This window comes from Oncorhynchus keta, chromosome 20, assembly GCF_023373465.1.
Source record: "Oncorhynchus keta strain PuntledgeMale-10-30-2019 chromosome 20, Oket_V2, whole genome shotgun sequence".
Lineage (NCBI taxonomy): Eukaryota > Metazoa > Chordata > Actinopteri > Salmoniformes > Salmonidae > Oncorhynchus > Oncorhynchus keta.
Window position 1 is genome coordinate 8,697,188 of NC_068440.1, and position 27,882 is coordinate 8,725,069.

The 27,882-nt window shown below is 42.0% G+C and overlaps 1 protein-coding gene across 2 annotated transcripts; it reads right to left on the reverse strand.

Annotated features, from left to right (window-relative positions):
• Window positions 1–4,012: 4,012 nt before the first annotated feature.
• Window positions 4,013–27,823, reverse strand: LOC118378283 (POU domain, class 2, transcription factor 2-like). 2 transcript variants are annotated; one of them, XM_052472021.1, is made up of 14 exons: window positions 27,556–27,823; window positions 25,123–25,188; window positions 24,391–24,425; window positions 23,729–23,785; window positions 15,825–15,938; window positions 15,262–15,480; window positions 14,912–15,020; window positions 14,584–14,681; window positions 14,092–14,286; window positions 13,486–13,776; window positions 12,994–13,185; window positions 12,551–12,599; window positions 12,201–12,348; window positions 4,013–10,860 (listed from the first exon to the last, which is right to left on the reverse strand). In XM_052472021.1, exons 2-14 carry the CDS (start codon window positions 25,178–25,180, stop codon window positions 10,818–10,820), a joined length of 1,608 nt encoding a protein of 535 aa, XP_052327981.1. In that variant the 5' UTR covers window positions 25,181–25,188; window positions 27,556–27,823; the 3' UTR covers window positions 4,013–10,817. The 2 variants fall into 2 exon arrangements, with proteins under 2 accessions (XP_052327981.1, XP_035621151.1); XM_035765258.2 differs by lacking the exon at window positions 27,556–27,823 and adding an exon at window positions 26,372–26,500.
• Between the last annotated feature and the right edge of the window lie 59 nt (window positions 27,824–27,882).

Here is a 27,882-nt window from a genome sequence, read left to right on the forward strand (position 1 = left end):
TGGGCCAAGCCACGCTCCATTATACATTTAAATGGGCCAGTGTGGGCATGAATGTGGCATTTCACTAAGCCCACACCAGTCTATGTGGTGTCTGTTGGTGAATTTGAGACACACTGGCAATAAATATTAGTAGAGAAATAGCCAATAGTCTGAACTGTGTATTACGGCGGGGGGGGCTTTCTCACCTCACTAGGCAGTGGAACGTGTGTGCATGCCCAACACACACAGACGCCCTCTGCAACAGCCCGGCAGGCTCTCCATTCGTTACTAGCCCTTGATGGATTCCTCGGCTAACACATGTAGGATAAACAAGACTTCCCAGAAGAGAGGAAGAAGGACTGGGACTGACTGGAAAGATCCCTCGTCAGTTCTCCCCTCCCTCCCTCCTACACTACTAGGCCACCCAGATCCACCACACCAGACCAAAAGCATCAGGAGTTTGTTACCATTCACCACACCAGACCAAAAACATCGGGAGATTGTTACCCGCATTAACTCTCAGACAGACACTACGCAGTCTTGTGAAAGGATGATTTAAAGTGAGATTTGTCACTTGATTAAGATGACGCAAGTCTGTTTGGTTTTGGTTACTTGGTAATCTCCCTCTGTGGGCTCTACCCCTGTTATTGTCATATACTGAAAAGAAGTATGATATTTTCCAATTCAGGTCATGTGTGAGCCGTAAGGCTTCTTCCATGATTCTGGGAAGCAGCAACAGTCTAATCTCAATTAATTAATGTATCCATCATGTAGGGATGAGTATTGTATATCAATCCCAGACGATCCACGATATCCTCGATTGAAACTGAAAAACACTATGCCACCCACTAATTTACTAGAAAGACTGCACAAAGTCTGACCAAACTCTAAACCACAGTGTAGGTATAGCATACTATAGCTGAATTTGGGTTAATCATGATGATATTATACAATTATACCTGAATAACTTACACCTATTTCAAAATAAAGTAAGAATAGCGTGCATGACTGAACAGTGGAAAGAGGTTAAAAGTATATATACATACGTGGAGGCTACTCAGAGGAGGAAGGGGAGGCCCATCCTTTTCAGTGAATTTCATAAAAATAAATGTTTTAAAACATTTTAAAAGTAATCCTTTTTAGATAAAACTATACTAAATATAATCACGTCACCAAAAAATGTATTTAAACACAGTTTTGCAATGAAGATCTACAGGATCCTCAACAGCACTCTGTAGGGTAGCACCATGGTGTAGTCGGAGGACAGCTAGCTTCCATCCTCCTCTGGGTACATTGACTTCAATGCAAAACCTAGGAGGCTCATGGTTCTCACCCCCTTCCATAGACTTACACAGTAATAAATGACAACTTCCAAAGGATGTCCTCCAACCTATCAGAGCTCTTGCAGCATGAACTAACATGTTGTCCACCCAATCAAAGGATCAGATAACTAATCTAGTACTGAAAGCATAAGCTACAGCTAGCTAGCACTGCAGTGCATAAAATGTGGTGAGTAGTTGACTCAAAGAGAAAGAAAGACAACAGTTGAAGAGTTTTGAGAAATAGAGTGTAATTTATTTTCTTCTCACTTTCAGTTTCACTTACTTAGCTAGAAAATGCAGCTAGCTGGTTCAGCCTACAAAGGGATGCTATGTTAGCTAGCTGGCTATGACTATCCAACACAACACTGGAACTCAAGGTAAGCTTTTGGTTTTACTCATTTATTGCCACCTGGGCCCGCCGGTGTAAGTGCATACCGACTTTTTACTGTAACATTACTGCATGTTTGTAGCGGGTTTACTAATAGCTATGCTATGCTGACTATGACGTTACTTTAGATGGTGACAACGATGTAGACTGTGTGTAGCGGTTAGGCTTGGAAAGGTTTTTTCGCTTGGTGACATACAGTTGATGTGAAGTGCATTGAAGTACACAAGCAATGGGAAGAGGTGAGAGCGCATAGATGCGAGAAGGAATACAACTTGACTACTATGAAAGTGAACTGTGTTTACGCATGATCAGGGATGTATTTATTCCGCTGATTCTGTTGAAAAATGTTTCCTAAACGGGACAAAACGAGAATAAACATACCTGAATTTGTACAATAGAAGTTCTTGTTTGCAACTGTTGGACCAACGATTACACCATAGATCAGCTAGATGCAGGCAAGAGTGTGCAAGGTGGTATTGAATGTCACCATCTGTCCATGTGTCACTGTCTGTCACCTCAAATTTGCACCTATGTTGCAAACTTTCATTCATAGGCTAGTTTGTAGAAACCTCATGATGGGTATAGGGAAAATTTGAGTATCCTGTAGTAGCCTAAACCTATCCATATTACATTGAACTGAGTGAATGCAATATGAATGACAGTCATCCAATGTAATAGAAATAAGGCCATGTTCATGAAAAAATATTGTCCTCCCTCATCTTAAACGGCACTGATTATTTATATAATATATATATACACAAAGTATGTGGACACCCCTTCAAATGAGTGGATTCGGCTATTTCAGCCACACCTGTTGCTGACAGGTGTAGAAAATCGAGCACACAGCCATGCAATCTCCATAGACAAACATTGGCAGTAGAATGGCCTTACTGAAGAGCTCAGTGACTTTCAACGTGGCACCGTCATAGGATGCCACCTTTCCAACAAGTCAGTTCTTCACATTTCTGCCCTGCTAGAGCTGCCCCAGTCAATTATAAGTACTGGTATTGTGAAGTGGAAACGTCTAGGAGCAACAACGGCTCAGCCGCGAAGTGGTAGGCCACACAAGCTCACAGAACAGGACCGCCGAGTGCTGAAGCGCGTAACTCACTACAGAGTTCCACACTGCCTCTGGAAGCAACGTCAGCACAATAACTGTTTGTCGGGAGCTTCATCGGGAGCTTCATGGCCGAGCAGCTACACACAAGCCTATGATCAACATGCGCAATGCTAAGCATCGGCTGGAGTGGTGTAAAGCTCGACATCATTGGATTCTGGAGCAGAGGAAACACTTTCTCTGGCATGACGAATCACACATCACCATTTGGCAATCTGATGGACGAATCTGAGTTTGATGGATAACCAAGAGAACACTTCCTGCCCCAAAGCATAGTGCTAACTGTAAAGTTTGGTGGAGGAGGAATAATGGTCTGAGGCTGTTTTCCATGGTTCGGTGCTAGGCCCCTTAGTTCCAGTGAAGGGAAATCTTAACGTTACAGCATACTGTATGACATTCTAGACGATACTGTGCTTCCAACTTTGTGGCAACAGTTTGGGGAAGGCCCTTTCCTGTTTCAGCATGACAATGCCCCCGTTCACAAAGAAAGGTCCATACAGAAATGGTTTGTTGAGATTGGTGCGGAAGAACTTGACTGGGCTGCACAGAGCCCCCATCGAACACCTTTGGGATGAATAGAAACGCAGACTGTGAGCCAGGCGTAATTGCCCAACATCAGTGCCGGACCTCACTAATGCTCGTGTGGCTGAATGGAAGCAATGGCCCGCAACAATGTTCCAACAACTAGTGGAAAGCCTTCCCAGAAGAGTGGAGGGTATTATCACAGCAAAGAGGGGACAAACTCCATATTAATGCCCATGATTTTGTAATGAGATGTTCAGAGAAGCAGGTGTCCACATACTTTTGTTCATGTAGTGTATCTAGTCTAGAGACATTGGACCTCTAACCTACTTTTCTTTGTGTATCTCCTCTTATCAAGGACTCTATTTTGCATATAGACAGTTATTCATGAGTTCACCGACTTAGGGCTTTCTTGACCAAAACCGGTAATAGGGCTTCAGGGAGAAGACAATATACTTTATTCTTCTCCTGATGCAGAAATACCCATTTGGATCCCCTTTTTTCAATAAAACAATGTTAACTGTTAACTAATTGAACTCAGCTTCAAATTGAGTTCAAAATCCTACTTTAAATCTACATACTGGCACTGCAAAAATATCTCTTTAGTCATATGCAAGACATTCAATAACTGGTTTTGAACACCAAGAGGGCAAATAAATAAAAGACATGGACAGATTGGTCTAAATTCGCACTTTATTCCTAACACTTACTGTTTCATTTGTCCCCCTCCCCCCCAAACAACAGGCACACCCATAGCGATAAATAAGGGACAGGCTAACAGTTGGGAACAAAAATTTAAAAACGGGTTACTAACTCAGAGAGAAACTTGAGGTAAAAGCAGGTTACTCACAAACAGAAATGAAATGGGTCGTAACAGATACAAAGTTAGAGAGCAGTGTTTTAGTTATCATCATCAGCATCATAGTTATCATCATCATCAAACATTGTATTAAAGAGAACTTTTTGAGTTTTTACCATCAAAAAAGAAAAATGGGAATTTTTTATGTGTAAAAAGGTTGGTGGAGTTCTTTGGTTTTCACTATTGAGGTTTTCATTAGTAAAATCTTTCTTTGCCGTACTAATGAAATTACCTTTGGATTTAAGCTGTACTGTAGAAAAAAATATGTTTAAAAAATAAACAAAAAATGTGCCAAATTCACTGTTTGTTCTCTCTTTTACTATATCCACTTTGATTTGATGTGACGGTCAGACATATGTCTTCTCAAGGCCAAAGAAATATCTTAGTTCATGGAGACCTATAAATTGAGGATATTCTTAATAAGCACATAAAACAAACATTCATAGCCACTTATAACTACAGTATAAAATGGTCACAATTCAAGGCGCATTGCTTCATAGCATTAAGTGCTCTTGAAGACAGTAGTATGTCTTTTGATGTCAATGAAGGGTAATAAACACCATTATGTAGCATTTACAGTCTTTATGAAGACTCCTGAATGTTTATATACACATGGATTAACTGTGTGTGTGAGTGTTTTGTGTGTGTGGTCTCACTGTGGTGGTTTGACTTTGGTATCATTCTCGGTCCACCACAGGAGAGCCCTACACAGGCACACATACTGTACAGTATTAGCATCATGTTAATATCCCACACACACCTTCTCAGAAGAAACATTGCCATAAACACCTCCAGTACCCTCACAACATTGTCAACAGAAATCAAAGACCCACTGAAGGAGAGAGGAGTGGTGCATCTACTTCTGAGGAGTGACCTATAAAACAGAGGAAACTGCTTACAAACCTCTTTTTTTTACCGTTTAAAAATAAAAAGTGTTCTAAAGGCTTTGTTCATCAAACTCAATAGCCAGGCCACTTCTTGTATCCCTCTCCTGAGCCAAGACGACCAGGGTCACACGTCTTATTAAAGCTTCTGTCTATTTGGTTTTTCATCAAAGAATACGAGGTATATATGACGTCGCCCTCGCCTTGAAATGAAAGACGGGACCAGACAGCGAGAGAGAGAAAGGGCGAGCTGGAGAAAGTGTGAACATCTAGAGGCATCTAGATGTGTCTGAACTCCTATTGACACTCACAGGTGTAAGCAGAAAAGAGAAAGGAGAAAATTCAGGGGCCACTGTAACTCTAAAATGTACCCATTTCATGGATCAGTTTGATAGGCTCTCCCTCTCCGTTAGGTTAGGGTTTTAATCAGTTGACATGGGCAATGAGATGACACCCACAGTCTTTACATTTGGTTTCAGTTTTTGTTTTAAAGCTCTGCCTTTTTCTTTGTGTTTTAAAGCATTTTGTCTTCTTGTCTTAATCTCAAGATCACCTCTCTCCAAAATAGAACCTCAAAGGTCCCAATCCAGAAATAGAACAAATAAATTACATAAACGAATGAATCAATAAATAAACAGGTGAGAGTTCATAACGTACAAATCATTTGCAAAGAAATGTATCCTCCCCTGAACATGAATAAATACACATCTTCAAACAAAGATCCCCAGAGAGATAGTTTAAAGCTTTTGGTCTAAAATCAAGTCATTGTTATCATCAACATTTGTATCAAGGATCACTTCACAGCCTTTTATACATTAGCAATAAATAAGCAGTAGAACATATATATTTTTTCCTACAAAATCTATTGAAGCACTAACAGATACATCCCCTCTAAAAGTGTCTGTCAACTGGTTTTCAGTTGATTTCCGCCCACCCCTGCCCACAATATTATCATTGGTTGCCTTTAATATCTGCCTATATGTGCCCAAGTATGCTTCATTTCACTCGTGAAGTTCCATGCCTTTATCAAACACTATTCTGTGGTACACTAGACAGAACAGTGTGTACTGAATCTTTATGGGTTGGTTAATATGCAAGAGAATAAATCTTTCCACACACTAATTCGATCTCACGTTTCCTCTCCTGTCACATACACACCATCCATATCTCACACACAGGTATACGGGCAATCATGTATGGAAGCATGCCTGAATGCACACGCTCGCACAGTACCTTTCTTGCTCTACCAGTCTTTCTATACATCTATCCAGAAAACCTAGCACAAACACAGTTATCCAACTGTTCCTCTCTGACAATTGTGCATTGGTTTGGTTGGTATTTGGTATGTCTGTGTCAAAAAGTTTCGCTTTTGGTATTCAGTTTTGGCTTTTTCACGACATTCTTGATCAAAGAAAGATTTGGAAGCTACATTTTCACAGTATTCTTTCCAACCACCTAATGAAAAAAGCACAACAACAAAAAATAACCCAGACAAGATATGAAAATAGGCAAAAAATTACCCAGTCAAGTAGAAAGCAATGAGACAAAGTCATTACAGCAATCGACAGACAGACCATGAAAAGCAAAAAATATATATTTTAAAGTTCAGTTCCACGAGGTCATTAGCTATTCCGTCCAGGAAAAGGGTGAACAAAGGAGGTCACAAATGGAGGAGGGAGGAGAGAATGAGAGGGAAAGCCTCTGTCTCAGACTGTGACAGACAGACAGGGCTTGACCCCTCCCTCTCTCTTCCTCCTCCTCTTTGTCTACAACGTGTTGTATTTGGTTTTTGGTTTCTTATCTGTTCAGTTTAGTTGCTCATACGGAGGTTTTGGTTAGGTTCTTTTTTGGTTTGGGTCCTCCGTTCCAGCTTTCTCCTCCGTTTTCAACAGATCCTTTTTTTGCCTTTGACTTCTCTGGGTAGTCTTCTTGTTTTCTTCTCTTCTTTTTTGGCCCTTTCACTCCATCTTTCGAGGCAAAGGAGAGGGACAGAAGGGATGGAGGGCAGGGGGTTGGGGACTGGGAGGGACGCTGTCACTTTTTCTTTGGTGTGGAGTCGTCCTGTTATTGGATGTTTGGTTTTTGACACTGCTGAGGTTTCTGTCTGAACACTTGTTTCCCGGCTCTTCCAGTCGGGAGAAACAATGCTTTGGTATCCAAGAGTGACTGACTGGAAGTGAATGATATGAAGTTGGTGGAATTATATGGAAATTATATACACTACCGTTCAAAAGTTTGGGGTCACTTAGAAATTTCGTTGTTTTTGAAAGAAAAGCAAATGATTTATCCATTAAATTAACATCAAATTGATTAGAAGTAGTCATACACAGTAGTATACAGCGTAGTACTAAATTTTCAGTTTCTTGGCAATTTCTTGCATGGAATAGCCTTCATTTCTCAGAACAAGAATTGACTGATGAGTTTCAGAAGAAAGTGCTTTGTTTCTGGCCATTTTGAGCCTGTAATCGAACCCACAAATGCCGATGCTCCAGATACTCAACTAGTCTAAAGAAGGCCCGTTTTATTATTAAATCAAAACAAGTTTTCAGCAGTGCTAACATAATTGCAAAAGGGTTTTCTAATGACCAATCAGCCTTTAAAAATGAAAAACTTGGATTAGCTAACACAAGGTGCGATTGGAACACTGGAGTGAAGGTTGCTGATAATGGGCCTCTGTACGCCTATGTAGATATTCCATTAAAAATCTGCCGTTTCCTACTACAATAGTCATTTACAACATTAACAATGCCTACACTGAATTTCTGATCAATTTGATGTTATTTTAATAGACAAAAATAGCTTTTCTTTCAAAAACAAGGACATTTCAAAGTGACCCCAAACTTTTGAACGATAAGTGTATATAAAAAAACAGGCAAACAAATATAATGAAAGGCATAAAGGACTATTTTAGTTCAACATCTCAATACATTCTAGTGTAGTGTGTGTGTGTGTGTGTGTGTGTGTGTGTGTGTGTGTGTGTGTGTGTGTGTGTGTGTGTGTGCTTGAAGCAACAGGCAGTAGAGTACATTTTGGTGTTCATATACAGTCAGGTCCATCCTTATTGGCACCCTTGATAAAGGTGATTAAAACAACGGTATAAAATAAATTATAAAAATACTAAGCTATTTTTTAAATATTTTTTTTAAACCTGGAGAAATTATATTTTACAATTTCTCAGAGAAATAAATATTTTTTAACATGTAATAAAAGACAATCTAAAAAAGATAGTGGTCAGAATTAATGTTTAAAATACTCTAGCACCCTCCCCTTGCGAGGATAACTACACTGAGCCTTCAAACAACAATTTTTCAATGGGATTCAAGTCCGGAGACTGAGATGGCCATTGCAAAATGTTGATTTTGTGGTCAATTAACCATTTCTATGTGGATTTTGATTAGCGCTTGGGGTTATTGTCTTGCTGGAAGTTCCACTTGCTGCCAAGTGACAGCCTCCTGGCAGAGGCAACCGGGTTTTCGGTTAAAATGCCCTGGTACTTGGTAAAGTTCATGATGCCGTTGACCTTAAAACAAGGGCCCCAGGACCAGTGGAAGCAAAATAGTCCCATAACATCAAAGATCCACCACCATATTTTACCATTGGTATGAGGTACTTTTACGCATATGCTTCGGTTTTTCAACACCAAACCCACCACTGGTGTGCTTGGCCAAAGAGCTCTATATTCAGATAACATGAAAATGAATCTCTTTGGCCACGCACACCAGTGTTGAAAACATTCCTCATATGGTAAAATAGGGTGGTGGATCATTGATGTTATGGGACTATTCCAGCAAGACAATAACCCCAACCACTAATCAAAATCCATAAAGAAATGGTTCATTGACCACACATCAACATTTTGCTATGGCCATCTCAGTCTCCAGACTTGAACCCCATTGAAAACCTGTGGTTTGAATTGAAGATGGAAGGCCATAAGCGCAGACAAATTATATCAAGGATCTGGAGAGATTCTGTATGGAGAAATGGTCAAAGATCCCTCCCAACGTGTTCTCCAATATCATAAAACATTTTAGAAAAAGGCTCAGCGTCCTCATCCTCACAAGGGGAGGATGCTGGAGTATTGAAAACAGGGGTGCCAATAATTTTGACCCCTATCTTTATTTGTATTTTTTTGTATTGCTAGTTAAACAGAATCTCTTTCTCTGAGCAATTATTCGTATAACATAACTTCCCATTTTTTTTGGCATACAATATAGCCCAGTATTTTAGTAATTAATTTTACAGAGTCATTATTGCTCATCTTTATCAAGGGTGTCAATAATTTGAATCCACTGTATAAAATAAGTTATGAAACAAAGGAGGCAATAATATCCAGGCTGTATCACAACCGGCCGTGATTGGGAGTCCCATAGGGCGGCGCACAATTGGCCAAGCGTCATCCGGGTTTGGTCGGGGTAGGCCGTCATTGTAAATAAGATGTTGTTCTTAACTGACCTGCCTAGAAAAAGAAAAATATCTCATCATATTAAACAAATATTGAAGATAATAACCCTAATGATGATGATGATAATTACGATGATCATTAGAAAAATAAGAAATAAGAAAATAAACCACAAAATAAGTTGGAAAGTTACTAATTGTTATTAGTCTGAGGTGACTGCTAAATCCACAACACAGTTTAATACTGTAACTAGGTTAAAACTGTAGAGCCACTAGAGAGGTAGGTAGAGATATGTGGGAGGACTGACACTACTAAGATATCTATATCAAATCATTTGCTATGACATAACCCAAAGTTCAAATCATATAAAATACTAAAAATAAGCGTTGTAAAGGTGTTGAAAACAAAACTTTAAAATGATATATTATGATGAAATGATACATGTTTTTGGCCTTGTTAAGTGTGGTTGATGTGCTGATCCTGGACAGATCAGAATCATAAGTCTTTTAAGTAAAGCTTTTCTCTCCGTTTTTTTGGTTTCAGTTTTTGGTATTTCGGTTTTGGAGATTGTGGCATGTTTGTCATTTTTGTCTTTGTGTGTTTTTCCCCTGTAGGTTTTTTAAAAACGTGGTTCTTTCCATCCATCTGCTGAAGCTTGTTGAAAGTCTTTTCTTTCCTTCTTTTCCTGTCCTTGCCACCCATCTCTCTCTGTCTTAGTTCAGTTCTCATCCCTGCCCTCTTTTTCATCAGGTTTTTCAGCTCATTTCTTCTTTTCCAGAGAAAGGAGTAAATGTACATTAGCATTCACTGTGTTCCACAATGCCACCTCTCCAACTGTATAGATATATATATTTTTTGGTTTAAATCTCCACCGTTCTCCTGTTCTCTCCTCCTCTCCATTCTTCCTCGCTCTCTTCTTCCTCTTTCAATCTGTGTATTTTTTTTGGCTTTGAAAGACTCCGGGAGAGAGAGCGGAGACAACAAATGGAGGGAGAGAGAGATGGCTTTGGTTGAAAGGTGAGGTGTTTCTGTAAAGCTCCACTAAAACTCCTCCTCCTCCTTCTGATAGGATCCTTTGGGTTGTGTCGTCGTCACTCGGCCATGGCCCCGTCAAGCGGCGGCGGTGAGGCTTCGCTGAACGAGCCGAAGGAGGCGGGGCTGGAGCAGGGAGAGGCGGAGCAGGAGTCGACGTCCATCCCACTGGCGCCGGGGGGTGGAGAGGCTCCCCTGGGACCGCCGACCAAACCCACGCCGACTTGGTGGGACGCCATAGGCAGGAGGGTGTGGCGGTTGAGGAATAGGGAGGGGCGAACCCCCGCCCCGCCCAGGATCATCTGACCTCCGGCCTCAAGACTGGAAATGGGCAGCTGCCCACCACTGGCAGCCAGAGCTGACCCATGATAGAGTTACAGGGGACGGGGTGAGAGAGGCAGGTGGAAGGATTGGTGGGGGAAGAGAAAGGTAGAGGAGAAAGAATAAGTGAATACACCTACCAGAGATACATTGGCATCAATTTGGGTGACACTGTAACTGATGACATGGTGAGATGAAGGATGGTGATGATGAAGGTGTGACATTGCAACAGATGAGAGAACGTAGTATGAGTAGAGCAAGGAGAGCTTAGTCAGTCAGAGCTTACAGAAAAACACCTGGCACATACACACAGACACACACGACACTCCCATGATCTACTTGGTGGTGATATGGATGGAATGGGATGGCGTGAAGACATGCAATTTCAACTGATCTGAATTCGCATGTTGAAATGATGGCAAATGGAGGGACATCCTCTTTTCTGACTTGAGATCTGCACGCTTAACTCAAAATTGTATCCTATTGACACCAAGTCATGATTTACGCCAGGAAGTGTTGCGCGTGCTTATCAGAAGTCAGAATACCGTCCATAATCTGGATACACACCGATTTTGTCAGACAAACACACCTTGCATTGTGGCCAGGTGATTGCTGCTGACGAGAGCCTGGTTCATCCCTGTGCTTACTCTCATCATTGTGTTCCTGGAATATGTATGGATCCATATTCCCCCATGTGCACATACACACACATTCACACATGCAGAGATAGAGAAAAGGACCAAGAGGGTTAAGTGAAAGCTCATTAATCAAACACCCTCATGTTTTTCTATTAAGGATACACAACATGTTTTCAATTCATGCATTGGCCTGGGTCTGACTCTGGGTTGACAAATATTCATGTTTCTTCATATGTGTGAGAACTTTCAGATTTGCTGCTAAACAGGTGACATGACATTTCCCATGTAGCCCCATACCACGAATTCCCAGCAAGTCAGTAAATATCACCTCATCCAGTCTCAAAGTTGACTTTATTGGCTGCGGACACAGTTCAGCAGATATTGAGGATTCAGTGTTAGGAGTCAGTGTTCTATTGAGCAGTAGTCGTTGAGTGTTCAAGGGACAGAGAGGATAGAGTATAATTATATAATTAGGGGACACTAACCCAGCGAATATGAAAGTGTGTTTGTTGAGTATGAGGGATTGTTTAGTGTTAGATTGAGTAAGTGTAGAGTAGTAGAGAGAGAGAGAGAGAGAGAGAGAGAGAGAGAGAGAGAGAGAGAGAGAGAGAGAGAGAGAGAGAGAGAGAGAGAGAGAGAGAGAGAGAGAGAGAGAGAGAGAGAGAGAGAGAGAGACAGAGAGAGAGACAGACAGACAGACAGACAGACAGACAGACAGACAGACAGACAAGACACTCACCCAGCGTTCAGGCTGTGGGTACTGAGGGTGGAAGGAGCGGGGCTGGCTGTGCTGTGTGGAGGCGGAGTCCTAGAGGAGGGGGTGGAGCTGGTGGCTGCAGAGCCACAGGGGGTCAGAGGGCAGGTCACCGAGGGTAATGGACTGGTCACTGAGAAAGAGAGCGCGAACCATCAGTGGTCATATGAATGGTATACAGTACATTTGGTTACATTGCTAGGTTTTCCCAATGTCCACGGTACTGGGCATCTGCACTCGTCTCTGTCTTAGTCCACTAAAGGGAATTTAGACCTCTGGCACTTATGGCCTAGCTTCACAAAAACACAAATGTATCCAAAAATCTATTTCCTCACCTGTTGTGCTGAGGCTGGTGGCAGCCTGGTGCAGCCCCTGACTGGACACCTGGAGGGAGAGGAACAGAAAGAAAGAAAAGGAGCGGTGGATAGGCCGTGAGGAGGAGAGAGACAGAAGAAACATGCTCTCATGGTGTAACTGTGATGACGTGTGGGTTGGTCTGTAACATTTGGCACCTCATACAACAGTGTAGTCATTTGCACGGTGCTGAGAGTGGAGCAGTGCAGGATGGGTTAGGCCACAGGGTCACACATGGGGTCATGCAGAGGGAGTGGGGCAAGTCCATAGATCCAGAGAGTCAAAGATCTATTCCTCTCATGATGCCTGACTTGTATTTAGACAGTTTGTTTCCAAACTAAGGAACAGGGAGGCAAAGGACCAAAGGCCTGCCAATGACAGGCATGGTGGGGAGAGTGGGGATGGGGTGAGTGCGGGGTCATACCATGTGCGGGCTGTAGCAGGGGGTTTTGTGCGTCATGGAAGGGGGCTGGCTGTGCAGGGGAGGGGTGGCACTGCAAGGGTTGATGCGCTTCTCTTTCTGGCGCCGGTTGCAGAACCAGACCCGAATCACCTCCTTCTCCATGTTGAGCTGCTGGCCCATCAGGAGAATCTCCTCTGAGTTAGGCTTCTGGTTCTGGAGGGAACACAGTCAAAAATCATGGTCAATCATGTTGTCACAGGCCACAAACATTTTATATCGCATAAAGCTGACATGTTGTCAATGTTACATTCAACAGTTTCAGCAATATTTAGAAAATACCAAGCAAGGGTAAATATTTATTTACGTTAAATTAAATGTTAATCAAAAAGTGAAATAAACTGTTGTGAACAGAGTCATTGGTTTATGTACTCCACTGTGAGTGCAGGGTAGGGAGTAGAATGTCATTTGAGTGTGTTCCTTAGGAGTCTGTTGTGGGACGTATCTCTTTCTCACCAAGATGAAATTGCGCTCTAAGGCCACGCGGACGTTGGTCTCGATGCTGGTGCGTTTCTTCCTGCGACGCCCCGGCATGCCCTCAAACCCCATCATGGGGGAGGAGAGAGAGTTCGGGCTGGGAAGCATGCTGTCTATCGCCATGGTCTCCGCATCGTTTAGCCACTTCTCAAGCAGAGGCTTGAGCTTGCACATGTTCTTAAAGCTCAGATTTAGGGCCTCGAAGCGAGAGATGGTGGTCTGGCTGAAGTCATTCCCATACAGTTTCCCCATCGCCATGCCTACGTCACCCTGAGGGAAGAGAGAATGTGTTAAACAGTCATCTTCATTCTGGCCTCTAGCTCCTCCTGCCCCCCCTCACTGCAAACACACATACACACTCTGACCCACGCACACACACAACCAACACACACTCTGACCCACGCACACACACACCAACACACACTCTGACCCACGCACACACACACCAACACACACTCTGACCCACGCACACACACACCAACACACACTCTGACCCATATGTAGTCTAGCTTGATCAAATTGCTCATGGTTCTCTTGCCCTTTATCACAACACACGCACACACCCACGCATGCATACAAACTTACCTGTGTGAAGCCCAGTTTGATGCGTCTCTGTTTGAAGGTGCGAGCGAACTGCTCCAGCTCCTCCAGGTCACTGGGCTCCTCGCCGTGAGGGCCAGAGGTCACTGAGGTCATGGGGGCTGCCGAGGCCCCGGAGGTCACCCCGCCGTCCCCGCTCTTGTCCCTCTGTAAAGATGAGAGGCCATCACCATGGCGACGCTACAGTACGGGAGACATAAACCCATATCATTCCTGTGGAATGGCGAGGGGTGGCTGGCACACTGACATTAGCCATGTTTGAACTGTGGATCAATTCAAACACACTCTGGGTTACGGGTTTGGTGTTTGATTAGATCAGCATTTGGATCAATGCACCAGCACTGATTCCACAGAGCTCTTTGTTTTCTGCTTGTAGAGGCAGATCCCTACCCTACTTACAAGTATGTATGTTATAAAGTCCAGTCTCAACACACACACGGACACACATATTTGAGGTGGTTTTCAATAATACTATACCTGTGCTTGCAGTCCCAGCCTGGGTGGAATAGTTAGAAGACTCCCCTGGCTTTGCTGATGTTGAGGTAGCGGAATTAAATTAGGTGTCGAGAGCAAACCTAAGGAACACAACAGAGAGGCCGTTAATACTATTAACACTGTTAAAGTATTGTAATTATATGAACACTAATTTATTGTTTTTTTAACTGTATTGTTACAACTTTATTCTAACTTGTTTTAGAACTTAGCAGTTAGATCAGAACACCAAGCTCTACATGATGTTTTGTGCCAAGAGGAAGTGACAGTGTTGATGATGGTGGTTCCCACTTACTTAGTAGGTCCCACTTACCCTGCTGCCCCTGTTGTCCCTGGGCCTGAGGCAGGAGGAACTGAGGAGACTGCAGGTGGTGGCCGGGCATCAGGACTAACTGCTGCAGCTGCAACAGCTGCTGGATATCCTACAGGAGGAAGCGAGAGAGAGAAAAGGGTCAACGAGTCATGTATGATTTCTGAACAGAGCAACATACACACAATACAATGCAAAGAAATGAGCAAATAACCCAAATGTGCACAGCCCCAGCCTTCAAAGTAACAACACCTAAGAGTATATAGAGAAACACTTCTGACAGACAAGTGTTGGTTAGTGAGTTAGATTGGCTTAAAGCTGGTCATATCTGATCCGTGACTGGCCGCTCCTACCTGGGCGGTGAGCTGGATAGGCTGAGAGAGGGTGAGCTGGGGCGGGGCTTGCTCCTGTTTGGTCAGCTGTTGTTGCTGCTGCTGCTGATTGGCTTGGGCGGCTGCGTGAGCGGCATGAGCAGCGTGAGCCGCATTGGACTGCTGCACCGCGGCGGCCAGGAGCTGAGCCTGGGCCTGCTGAAGCAACAGCTGCTGCTGCGCAGGCAAGAGGGCAGCCAGCTAAGGAAGAGGCGGGAAGAAGAGGAGGTGGTGGAGGAGAGGGTAGGGTTTGCCCAAAGAGAGGAGGGGAAAAAGCAGAAGAGATAGAGAAAAATAATAGTGTCACCCAGCGTTTGAGCAGGCAGTAAGAGGCAGAGAAGGGATGAATTCCATTTTAATTCAGTCAATTCAGGAATGAGGAAGATTGGAATTTGAATTTCCGTTTACTTCCTTAATTGACAGAATTGAATGAAAATGTAATTCACTCCAACCTTGGTGAGATGCAAGCAAGAGCATGAGCGAAGCAGAAAATGCTTACTGTCCATCACCCTAACCGCCTACACTACATCTGTGCCAGTGCTTACCCCTGCCAGCTGACTCCCTGCCAACAGGAGTTGTGTGTGAGGGTGAGGCGTCTGCTGCTGGGAAGGAGGCGGCACATGGGTGGAGATCATCTCAGGTACTGCCTCACTTTTACTCTGCAGGGTGAATAATATCAAAACATTGAATAAGGTTAAAGCTCCAAAGAATAATCATAAAAATGTTTTTGGGGATCTGGTACACAGGCCTCATTTTAGTTGCCAAAATGGGTCCCTTAAATAGACAGAAATACGGTCCAGAGATGACCTGATTGGAGCAAAAACATATATTTTGCCTAAATCTAAGGATTTGGGTGGTTTCATGAGATAAAACATGTATCTATATATGAACCACACAGCTAATATTCAAGCTCAAATTTGACCTATACAGTACATTCAGAAAGTATTCAAGCCCCTATAGTTTTTCCACACTTTGTTACGTTACAGCCTTATTCTAAAATTGATCAATCTACACACAATACCCCATAATGACAAAGCAAAAACAGCTTTTTAGAAATTGTTGCAAATGTATTAAAATAAAAAAAACTAGCATTTTACATTTACATAAGTATTCAGACCTTTTACTCAGGACTTTGATGAAGCACCTTTGGCAGCGATTACAGCCTCGAGTCTTGGGTATTGTCACGCCCTGAGCCCTCGGAGTTCTCTGTGGTGTTTTAGGTCAGGGTGTGATTAGGGGGGGTTTCTAGTATTTGTATTTCTATGTTTGTTTTTGTGTATGGTTCCCAATGATTACCGTTGTCTCTAATTGGGGATCATACTTAAGTTGTCCTTTGTTCCCACCTGTTTTGTGGGATATTGTTTTGTTTGTGTGCATGTTGCACCACGGCTTTCACGTTCGTTGTTTGAAGTCTAACTTTGTATTAAATATGTGGAACTCAACTCACGCAGCGCCTTGGTCCGCTCATTTCGACGATCGTGACAGGTATGACGCTACAAGCTTGGTACACCTGTATTTGTGGAGTTTCTCCCATTCTTCTCTGCAGATCCTCTCAAACTCTGTCAGGTTGGATGGGTAATGTTGCTGCACAGCTATTTTCAGGTCTCTCCAGAGATGTTCTATCGGGTTCCAGTCCGGGCTCTGGCTGGGCCACTCAATTGATTGTGGCCTGTGAACTGTTCTCCCACTCCTGATTAAATGTTGTCCCACTCCTTTTCAATGGCTGTGTGACGTTGCTGGATATTGGTGGGTACTTGAACACGTCAATCCATAGTATTTCAAACATGCTCAATGGATGACATGTCTGGTGAGTATGCAGGCCGTGGAAGAACTGGAACATTTTCAGCTTCCAGGAATAGTGTACAGATCCCTGCGACATGGGGCCGTGCATTATCATGCTGAAACATGAGGTGATGGCGGCGGATGAATGGCACGACAATGGGCCTCAGGATCTCTGTGCATTCAAATCGCCATCGATAAAATGCAATTTTGCTCGTTGTCCGTAGCTTATGCCTGCACATACCATAACCCCACCACCACAATGGGGCACTCTGTTCATTGACATCAGCAAACCTCGCCCGCACGACGCCATACACGTGGTCTGCGGTTGTGAGGCCGGTTGGATGTACTGCCAAGTTCTCTAAAACAAGGTTGGAGGTGGCTTATGGTAGAGAAATTAAGATCAAATTTCCTGGCAACAACTCTGGTGGCCATTCCTGCACTCAGCATAGCAATTCCACTCTCCCTCAACACTTGAGACATCTGTGGCATTGTGTTGTGTGACAAAACTGCACATTTTAGAGTGGCCTTTTATTGTCCCCAGCATAAGGTGCACCTCTGTAATGAGGCTGCTTAACCAGCTTCTTGATAATGCACACCTGTCAGGTGGATGGATTATCTTGGCAAAGAAAAATGCTCACTAAAATTAACACCCGCCAAATGCGGGTAGATTTAGGTATTAGCGGGTAAGAATGGCTATTTCACCAGCTAAGTTGGCAGGTGGTACATTTTCAGGGCTCTAGAGTGCACACATTACATTTGAATTTGTGAATACAAAATATAGTCAAAAGTCAAGTATTAGAATATGTGCAAAGCTGTTTTCAAAGTATTTCTGCTGTTTTGTTTCATATCTGCTAATCGCACAAAGAAATACAAATCCTAGATCCCACCTTGCGCAGCAACAGCTTTGTGCACTGTGAGTGAAGGGCTGATAGATACAAGGAGCTTGCACAAGCATAATACTTGGTATAATTTACTCAAGTCAGCAAAGTCCTCCGGTTTCTTGGCTTAATACATTGTTTTGTTCACAAGCTTGGTTGTATCCAAATGTTAGTTTGAATCTTTTGCTTCAACTGCTAGCGAAGAGAAGCGGTCTATTACTAGTCACATCCCAAATCTTACACACACACACATACAGACTTGAGTGGCCCTATTACCACAGTAACCTCCCTCCCTTAAATGGGCAGCTGATTTATTTTCTTTTTTTAATCATCTGATATTTGGGGTAAAAGACACAGGTCACACAAGAACAACAAAATTTGAGCAAAATACCACATCACTTCTTAATAATACATTTCTTGTTTTAGAAACATTACAAAGCATGGTCATCAGTTTTTTAAATGTAATTATAAGAAAAATATATTCGGGCTGGTAAAAAATCTGAGGGCCTGGCAGGTTTTTCCCATCTACATGACACAGTGGCAGTGAATTTTAGGCCCTGATGTTGCATTTATATTTTTGTTTAATGGATATGTGACTCGTTTCAGGAGACTAGGCGTAGGTCCCGCTTCATTACTTCACAGGAGAGGCATTTGAAAATGTTTATTAAAAAAATAAATGCCTTCTGGAACATGTGAACTTTTATTTGCCTTAATAACAAATGTGTATGTCATCTGGAAATACAAATAAAATGGTTAAATGACGAGCAGAATTAGTTTAGCCACAGAGAAAGTCAGGAACCTTCCCGCTAGCCATGATTGGCTGAGACAATGGATGGGCTGAACATGTCAAGAGATGAGTTCGGATTGGTCTGCCATGTAGCATGCTTCTGTCTATAACATGAGCTGCTTAGTATGTGTAGGTAATCTTTTCTAACACAGATTTTTTGAAAGATATCACAAAGAACTGCAAAAGTGTTGCTAATGCTCTCCACTTTCTGGAGGACTGTCACGACTCCGACCGAAGGTGGCTCCCCTTCCCGTTCGGGTGGCGCTCGGCGGTCGTCGTCACCGGCCTACTAGCTGCCACTGATTCTTTCCTCCCCCTCCTTATGTGTTTATTGAGTACACCTGTTTTGAGTTGGGTATAATTAGGGAGGCTTTATTAGTCAGCCGGCCCGCCTGGTTCTTTGGGCGGGATTAATTATTGTGACCTTCTGTTTTGTGTAACTTGTGCGCACATCTGTGAGTTACGTGTTATCCCATTACATGGGTTTTGCTGGACAGGTTTTAAGTCCCCGTGTTTGGGGCGTTTGTTTTGTTATACGCCCTGTGTTTTCGTGGGGTTGGCTTATGTTCGCCGTGTTGTGCATTAAAGTAGCACTACCCTGAACTCTCTGCTTCCTGCGCCTGACTTCTCACCCACTACACTCAGAACGTTACAAGGACCGAGTTTTGAAATCAGTGGAATGTCCGGTGGAAGCAGAGTATGATAGCTAAGGAGATGGAGAAAATTCTGGCATTTGATTGCAAATATGCAGGCGGAGTCTCAAAGGTGGGGTTACAAGTTTATCAACTTACAAAGCATAATTACTAGGGATGCACGATATATCGGCAAACATATCGGAATCGATATGTCTAGTTTAGTTTAACGCCCATGTTAAAAACCGATGTCAAAGTTACAGCGCATACCTATATAACCTATATAACGTAATAACGCCACATAGAATTTTGCGCTACACATGCAACAGCATTCCTAACCTAGCCCACACAATGTCTTCTGTGTGGATCGAGCAGCCAGCAAGTCATTTGAAAGAGTAAGAACATTTCAGCGAGACAACTCAAAAGACGAAATCCATTAAAGCCAAGATAATGGAATTCGTTGCCCTTGACAATCAACCGTTCTCTGTCGTGGGTAATGTTGTCTTTCGTCGACTGGTCGAGCACCGGTACACACTACCAAGTGCGCTATTTTTCAGATGTTGCCCTACCGGAGTTACACAGTAATAGTGTCACTGCTATAGGTTCACAACATACATACTATGGAACGCCGTTTAGGTGTTTGCGTGTCAAAAAAGATACAGTAGCACTGTCAAAGCTGTACAAAACAATGTCTTTACAATACTGCGTTGGTAATAAAGCATCATTTGTTCGACAGCAACTTCTGGGATAGCTAGCTTTAGCTTGGTACCTAGCTAGCACCAATACAACCAGCCTGCAAACAATGACCAGTAGAAACTGCAGTCATTTTCATTATTCTTAGCAATGATTTAAGAATCCTTGTGAGTAAGTATTAGCTAGGTTGCCATTTGTTGTTCACCTATTGAAATGAACTTCAGTTCATGAAAATAAATAGCTAGCCAGCTACTTAACCCTGTTGGCCAAAGCTAAAGATATTAGCAGCCAGCTAGCTTCATCTGTCTAGTGACGCTCGACCGGACCGGGTTATGTGTTGTGAAGCTAGCCACAATAAGGATTAGGCACAATAGTGGAATTTGCGGTTTGACTTCAAATATAGCATATGTGATTGACAGTGATGCAAATGAATACAAATAGTAGAATTATGCCATACTTTTATTTTGAAGGCTACCCGCAAAGTCCACTATTGTGGCTAATCCTTATTGTGGCCAGCTTCACGTAGATGGGTCCGACAACCATTAATCAAATAAGAATGGTTTTATAAGTGTGGGTTATTTTAGATGAGGATACCTAGCTATATAGTGTTATTTGACATGTATCTTTTTTGACACGCAAAGACCCAAACGGCATTCTACAGAAATCCTGGTTGAGAATGAAACGACTGAACAAATGAACAACAAAACAGCACAGCAAGTAAGTGAAAGAAATAGGTTTTAATTATGTTTGACTGGTAATGGGGACATATGTAAATGCCAACAAAATTACTTTTTGGTCAGTGTGATGTGTGTGTGTAACCTTTATTTACAGTAACTAGGCAAGTCAGTTAAGAACAAATTCTATTTACAATGACGGCCCGGACGACGCTGGGCCAATTGTGCGCCGCCCTATGGGACTCCCAATCACGGCCGGATGTGATACAGCCTGGATTAGAACCAGGGACTGTAGTGACGCCTCTTGCACTGAGATGCAGTGCCTTAGACCGCTGCACTCATGTGGTGTGTTAGCTATTTAATTGTACTAGAATTCTTAAAAGGCTGCACATTTTTTATATCGGTTATTTTTGGCAAGGAAAATATTGGATATCGCATCACTAATAATTACTTTCCCATTGTTCCTCAACTGTGTATGATATACCATTGTCTAGCTCTGAGTCTCTACTTTTATCCAATGTAAAAAACATAATTTAAAATTTTGCTACATAAGCCCGAATCAAGCCAGTGGGTCACATAAACAGTGCCTTCGGAAACTATTAAGACCCCTTGACCTTTTCCACATTTTGTTAGGTTGCCTTATTATAAAATATAGATTTTTTAGCAAAAACAATTCAATTGACATTTTTTGCTGATTTCTTCAAAATAAAAAACTGAAATATCACATTTACATTAGTATTCAAACCCTTTAGCCTTGAGTATTCTTGGGTATGACACTACAAGCTTGGCACACCTGTATTTGGGGAGTTTCTCCCATTCTTCTCTGCAGATCCTCTCAAGTGCTGTCACGTTGGATTGGGAGCATTGCTGCAAATCTATTTTCAGGTCTCTTCAGAGATGTTCGATCGGGTTCAAGTACAGGCTCTGGCTGGGCCACTCAAGGATATTCAGAGACTTGTCCTGAAGCCACTCCTGCATTTTCTTGGCTGTGTGCTTAGGGACATTGTCCTGTTGGAAGATGAACCTTCGCCCCCAGTCTGAGGTCCTGAGCGTTCTGATGCAGGTTTTCATCAAGGATCTCTCTGTACTTTGCTCAGTTCATCTTTCCCTCAATCCTGACTAGTCTCCCAGTCCCTGTCACTGCAAAACTGCCCCACAGCATGATGCCGTCACCACCATGCTTCGCCGTAGGGATGGTGCCAGGTTCTCTCTAGACGTGACGCTTGGCATTCGGCCAAAGAGTTCAATCTTGGTTTCATCAGACCAGAGAATCTTGTTTATCACGGTCTGAGAGTCTTTAGGTGCCTTTTGGTAAACTCCAAGCGGGCTGAAATGTGCCTTTTACTGAGGGGTGGCAGGTATCCTAGTGGTTAGAGCATTGGGCCAGTAACCAAAAGGTTGCTGGATCGAATTCCCAAGCTGACAAGGTAAAAATCTGTTGTTCTGCCCCTGAACAAGGCAGTTAACCCAAATTTCCCCAGTAGGCTGTCATTATAAATAAGAATTTGTTCTTAACCTCTAATGACTCCCCATCCCACATGAGGGAGCGTAATCATCGACTGACACTAATTAGCATAACGCAACGGACATAAATATTCCTAGAAAATATTCCTATTCATGAAAATCACAAGTGATATATATTGAGACACAGTGTAGTCTTTTGTTCATCACCCTGTCATCTCAGATTCTCAAAATATGCTTTACAGCCAAAGCTAGACAAGCATTTGTGTAAGTTTATCGATAGCATAGCATTTTGTCCAGCTAGCAGCAGGTAACTTGGTCACGGAAATCAGAAAAGCAATCAAATTAAATAGTTTATCTTTGATGAGCTTCAGATGTTTTCACTCACGAGACTCCCAGATAGATAGCCAATGTTCCTTTTTTCCAAAAATATTATTTTTGTAGGCGAAATAGCTCCGTTTGTTCTTCACGTTTGGCTGAGAAATCGCCCGGAAATTGCAGTCACGAAAACGGCGAAAAATATTCCAAATTAGCTCCATAATATCGACAGAAACATGGCAAATGTTGTTTATAATCAATCCTCAAGGTGTTTTTCAAATATTTATTTGATAACATATCCACCGGGACAATTGGTTTTTCAGTAGGACCGATTGGAATAATGGCTACCTCTGTATTTTACGCGACAATCACTCTGGGAGCCATCAGGTGACCAGTTGCGCAATGTAGCCGCTTACAGGTATTCTTCAACATAAATGCGTAAAACTACGTCACAATGCTGTAGACACCTTGGGGAATACGGAGAAAAAGTAATCTGGTTGATAGCCCATCCACTGCTCAATAGGGACGCATTGGAACGCAGCGCTTTCAAAACATGAGGCACTTCCGGATTGGATTTTTCTCAGGCTTTCGCCTGCAATATCAGTTCTGTTATATTTTTACAGTTTTGGAAACTTTAGAGTGTTTTCTATCCTAAGCTCTCAATTATATGCATATTCTAGCATCTTGTCCTGACAAAATATCCCGTTTACTACGGGAATGTTATTTTTCCAAAAATGAAAATACTGCCCCCTAGTCACAAAAGGTTTTAACTGACTTGCCTAGTTAAATAAAGGTTCAAACAAAAGGCCTGATTGTTGGAGTGCTGCAGAGATGGTTGTTGTTCAGGAAGGTTCTCCTATTGTTGCGTTTATATTTTTGTTCAGTATTTATGAATTTGATCAGCATTTTAGCCCTAATGGGGGCCACAACATACAGTACAAAATATATTACCATGCATAAAATGTTGAGCTCTGTTGTCTAAATAGTTTTAGAATATTCCAAGTTAGCTGAGGATTTCTGACCTGTCCTATCCATCCATCTGCCCATCACTCTTTTTTTCCTCAATCTCCCTTCATTTCTATACATCAATGTCCATAGTCTGTCTTTCTGAAGAGAAAGGAAAAGCTCATTTCCCCCCCTCTTCTGCAGCATTTCTTTATAAAGTGGGCTGTGCAAACACACACACACCGTCTCTCTCGCATGTGAGTGCACTAATTCACTCACCTTGATGCTGCTCAAGGTAGGAGAAAGACTGAAGGGACTCGTTTTCATTGGCTGAACCTGTGATGAGACGAATGGCAACAATAGAATCCATTCAGACACAGATCTTTAAATCTATTCAACTGCGAAGCCATAAACACAGGTGCCATTCCAGATTGACAGAATGTCAATTGAATCCATGTGTTTCCTAATCATTTTCATTTTTACATTAATTCAAACCTATCCAAAAAAGTACAGCAGTAGGACCTCAGGACAAATTTGGGAATCGAGGTGGTTCTGAACACTGAAATATCTATAACACTTTTAAATTCACCTTAAAACAGCATCAAATCTTTATACAAAATTATGATTGTGTATGTTTAAAAAAATATTTTTTCCAGATACTGTACATATCTGGTATGTTTTTACCAAATTTAAGCAACATTTCTGTTTGTCTGTAGCCTAATATGTTGTTTTTTTTGCATTTATGTCCCGGTTTAATATTGCCCGTTGGGTTGACTGGTTAGTCCTTAACTTTGAGTTTTGGATCTTTGAGGTTCTACTATATGAACAGATAATCTTATTACAACCTTAGAGCAAACGACAGCAATACATAAAAACACGAATAACAATAAATCAACAACAACAAACGTAATTTTACAATTAATTAAATTGAAATGACAGACCTGATCATTGGCATCAGGACTGTTCCTCTCAGAGTCTGTAAGATAAAAAAAAAAGAGGGTGAGAAAGAGAGAGGAGAAAAGTATAAAGATGGAATTCTAATAACCCCGTCATGATCGACTGTAAATACCTCGGGCTGCAGCAAAACCTTAAACAGGTTACTTCAAATGTCAATTACTAACATTCCGCAGCCCAAGCTGTCTAGTTAAACACATAGGTGTGTGACAATATGACTCTGAGCAGTGACTTATATGGCGGTATAGTGTCACGTGCATAAGTCATACAAAAAAGTCTAACAAAAACATTCTCACTTTCTGTTCGGAAAATGTGAGAAACGTGACCAAAGAAGAAGATTTCAGGTCTCTTATTGTGGATGTGTTGTGTCATAGAGCGGCAGCTAGCCTAGCAGTTAAGAGCGTTGGGCCAGTATCTGAAAGGTCGCTGGTTTGAATCCCTAACTGCGTGAAACATCTGTTCATGTGCCCTTAAGCAAGGCACTTAAACCTTAATTGCTGCTGTAAGTCGCTCTGGATAAGAGCGCCTGCTAAATGACTAAAATTGAAATACATCCAAAAACCACACACCAGATTAGCCCACTCTCCCCAATCAATACGACATAAACAGATGTGGGGACACACACATCATCCTTTCATTCAAACATGAAACAGGCCCAATGACGCACATGACGATAACTGATATCAAAGCAACACATAATGCAGTCTCAAAATGGTTACCTGTGCTCTCCCCTGGAAAGTCTGCCCCAGGCTTCTCATCCTCTGCTGGTTTTGACATCCTGATATCTGCAGGGGAGAGAAGGAAGCAGGTTAAATATAACATGTTTCCAACTGACAAACATCCCCAGCCCGCCCAGCGTATATGGAGGGATGAGGATGAGAGATTCACAGGGAGAAAAGCTCCCTCACCCTTTCTTCCCCTGCCCTCCATCTCCAGTCCTCCGTGGTTCGCACAGTGGCTTCCCCGCTTATGAGTGTCACAGGGACATGTTCAATGTTATGCCGTAACGCATGCTATGCACACAAGGATTGAGCGAGAGAGGCCACACACTATATTTCCATCAGGCTGGCTTAATGAACGCAAGTGAAATGGTTATGAAACCTGGCGGCACAGATCATGTCTTTTCAAATCTCCCCACCATAAATCCAACTCATCTATTTGTAATAAAGTCAGCGTTGGTAAAGGAATGTGATTTTCTGGAGGGGAAATTGCAGCATGAATAACACAGTCATATGTTTTTACAGAATCGTTAATAAAATAATTAACGTCAAACATAAATGTGAAAGTGGTATTCAAGATTTCCAAATACATTACATACTGTATAAATACATGCACAATACAAATTATAATAATACATATTTCACATAATTGGAGACTGTAACTCATGTCATATAGGGTAAGTCTATATTTTTGGGAACCTGTGTCAAAAACCTCGAGAATTTAATTGCATAGGCCTAGACAAATGATTTACAACAGGTCATTTTTCTACAATAGATTAGAAGTTCAAATGCAAGTGAATTTATTTCTGCACACACGTTTGACAGAAATGTATTATACTCCAAATATAGCCTTTTTTAAATCAAAACTATTTTTCATAATCCGTCTTGAATAGTAATAAAAAACGGTTAATTAAAACACAAATAACGATGTATGATGGAGCGCATGCCATTTAACAAGCTAATAGGCTAAGCTATTTACATGCATGTCTTACAAAATCGTATAACAGTCTACAGTTGTTTTAACTGCAGTGTATTACCTGCAATAATTACATTTCAAATAATAATACATTTTAGGCCTTGTGAACCTGAAATGAACGTCGTGTCATGAAAAACAACTCTGACATTTTCCATTCGTTGTGTCTAATCTAAATGCTCTAATCTAAATATTCACATTTGAATGCATACACGTTTAGCCTAGCTGTTACGAAAGCCTAAAAACGTCACATTTTCAAACAATGATATCAGTTACCTGGGTTATCGACACTCGTGAGAAAATACAAATATCTATCGAAAGCTTTGGTTTTGGCGGTGTCCTTCCTACGATCAAGCTATGGTTGCATATTTGCGCGTGACTAATTGTGCATACCTGCAGATTTCCTCAAGAGCAATGATTATTTTCGCGCCATTTATTTGGGCCAATCAATGTGCCTAAATCGTTTGCGAAAGGATCAAGTGAACGCACGGTTTTATTACATTAGTGACCGACAAAGTCTACTTGAAGACGAGATCAAATAGACTGTCTACAGTAATAAGTCTCTATGCACATAAGCGAAACTTTTGAGGATCTTCCACCCACCCTTTCAGCCTCTATAGGTCTACGGTTTCTATGAGCTATTCTTGGATGCCTAAATTCTTCCACCCTCAATACTGACATCACGGTGAGTCACTGGTTTAGCTTTGTTACAATTATAAATGGCTCTAATTATTGACTAATAGGCCTATAATTATATGCAGCAAATGTTGAGCCTGCTGCTCTGAGGGAAAACAACCAAACTGCAAAGAATTTCGCATTTTCCAATAGCCTATCCTAAAACTGACCTCTGGTTCCTCTCCATTGATAACGTGAAAGACACGCAATTTATGGCAGGTGGGCAAATTGAGCCTGCTCTGAGATTTTTTTTTACTGACAACAACCAAAATCAATCAAATCCAGTAGCCTAGTTGTCTTTGTTATTCCTCCCCTATGTGTAGGGGAAAGGCAGGCATTAGGCCTACTGTATATGACTGCGTGTTAACAGCTCATTCACATTTTCAGAAAAGTGATGATAATCTTCGGACAACCAAAACATAGTCCTAACTTGTGTCTTTCTGACCTTAATGTCAGTCCCTGCCTCTGTCCTGTGATTATTTTTTATGGAATAGCCTACTACTTTACATACCCGACTTTCCATCCCCAGAAAGAGGAGGTGTTATAGAGTAACACAAAGACATGCAAATACACACTGCCAAATACACACACACACACACACACACACAAACACGCACGTTGGTCCTTCTCGGGAGAGATGACCTGACATTCCATTATGACCGGCAGAGCTCGTTTTGATGTTCACTAATTGTTACTGACGGCAACGCTAATTAACCCCCAAAGCTTCCACCCCATGAGAGACCATTAACCAGTAATTGGTACAAGACGAAGAGCGGAGTACTTACCTGCGAATCAGACATTATTGTTCACCAACGCCACCATCTTAAGGGAAGAAACGCTTTCTTCAGTACTGACCTTACTGCGTTTCTCTTTTTTTTGCCTTTCCTCTCTTTTTATTGTCTTTCTTTCCACATTCACGCTTTCACGCAAGGCCTAAGATGTAGTAGATGTGAAAATAGCTATAGCTGAGCCTGAATAGTACAATCGAGCAATAATAAATCATAAATGTTCATATTAGGCCTCTTATGGTTCAGGGTTGAGCTCTGTTCTACATGCTAATATGTGAGTTTAAAGAGATGGTGATGATGAACACCACCTTATAACCTCACTCT

What these genes read in the sequence shown, in the direction of transcription:
- LOC118378283 (XM_052472021.1), bottom strand. Translation starts at nt 25,180, where the DNA reads ATGTCAAAACCAGCAGAGGATGAGAAGCCTGGGGCAGACTTTCCAGGG. An exon ending in CTTTCCAGGGGAGAGCACAG is followed by an intron (nt 24,426 to 25,122) that starts GTAACCATTTTG and finishes TTTATCTTACAG; the next exon opens with ACTCTGAGAGGAACAGTCCT. An exon ending in CTATCCAGCTCACCGCCCAG is followed by an intron (nt 15,021 to 15,261) that starts GTAGGAGCGGCC and finishes TTCCTCCTGTAG; the next exon opens with GATATCCAGCAGCTGTTGCA.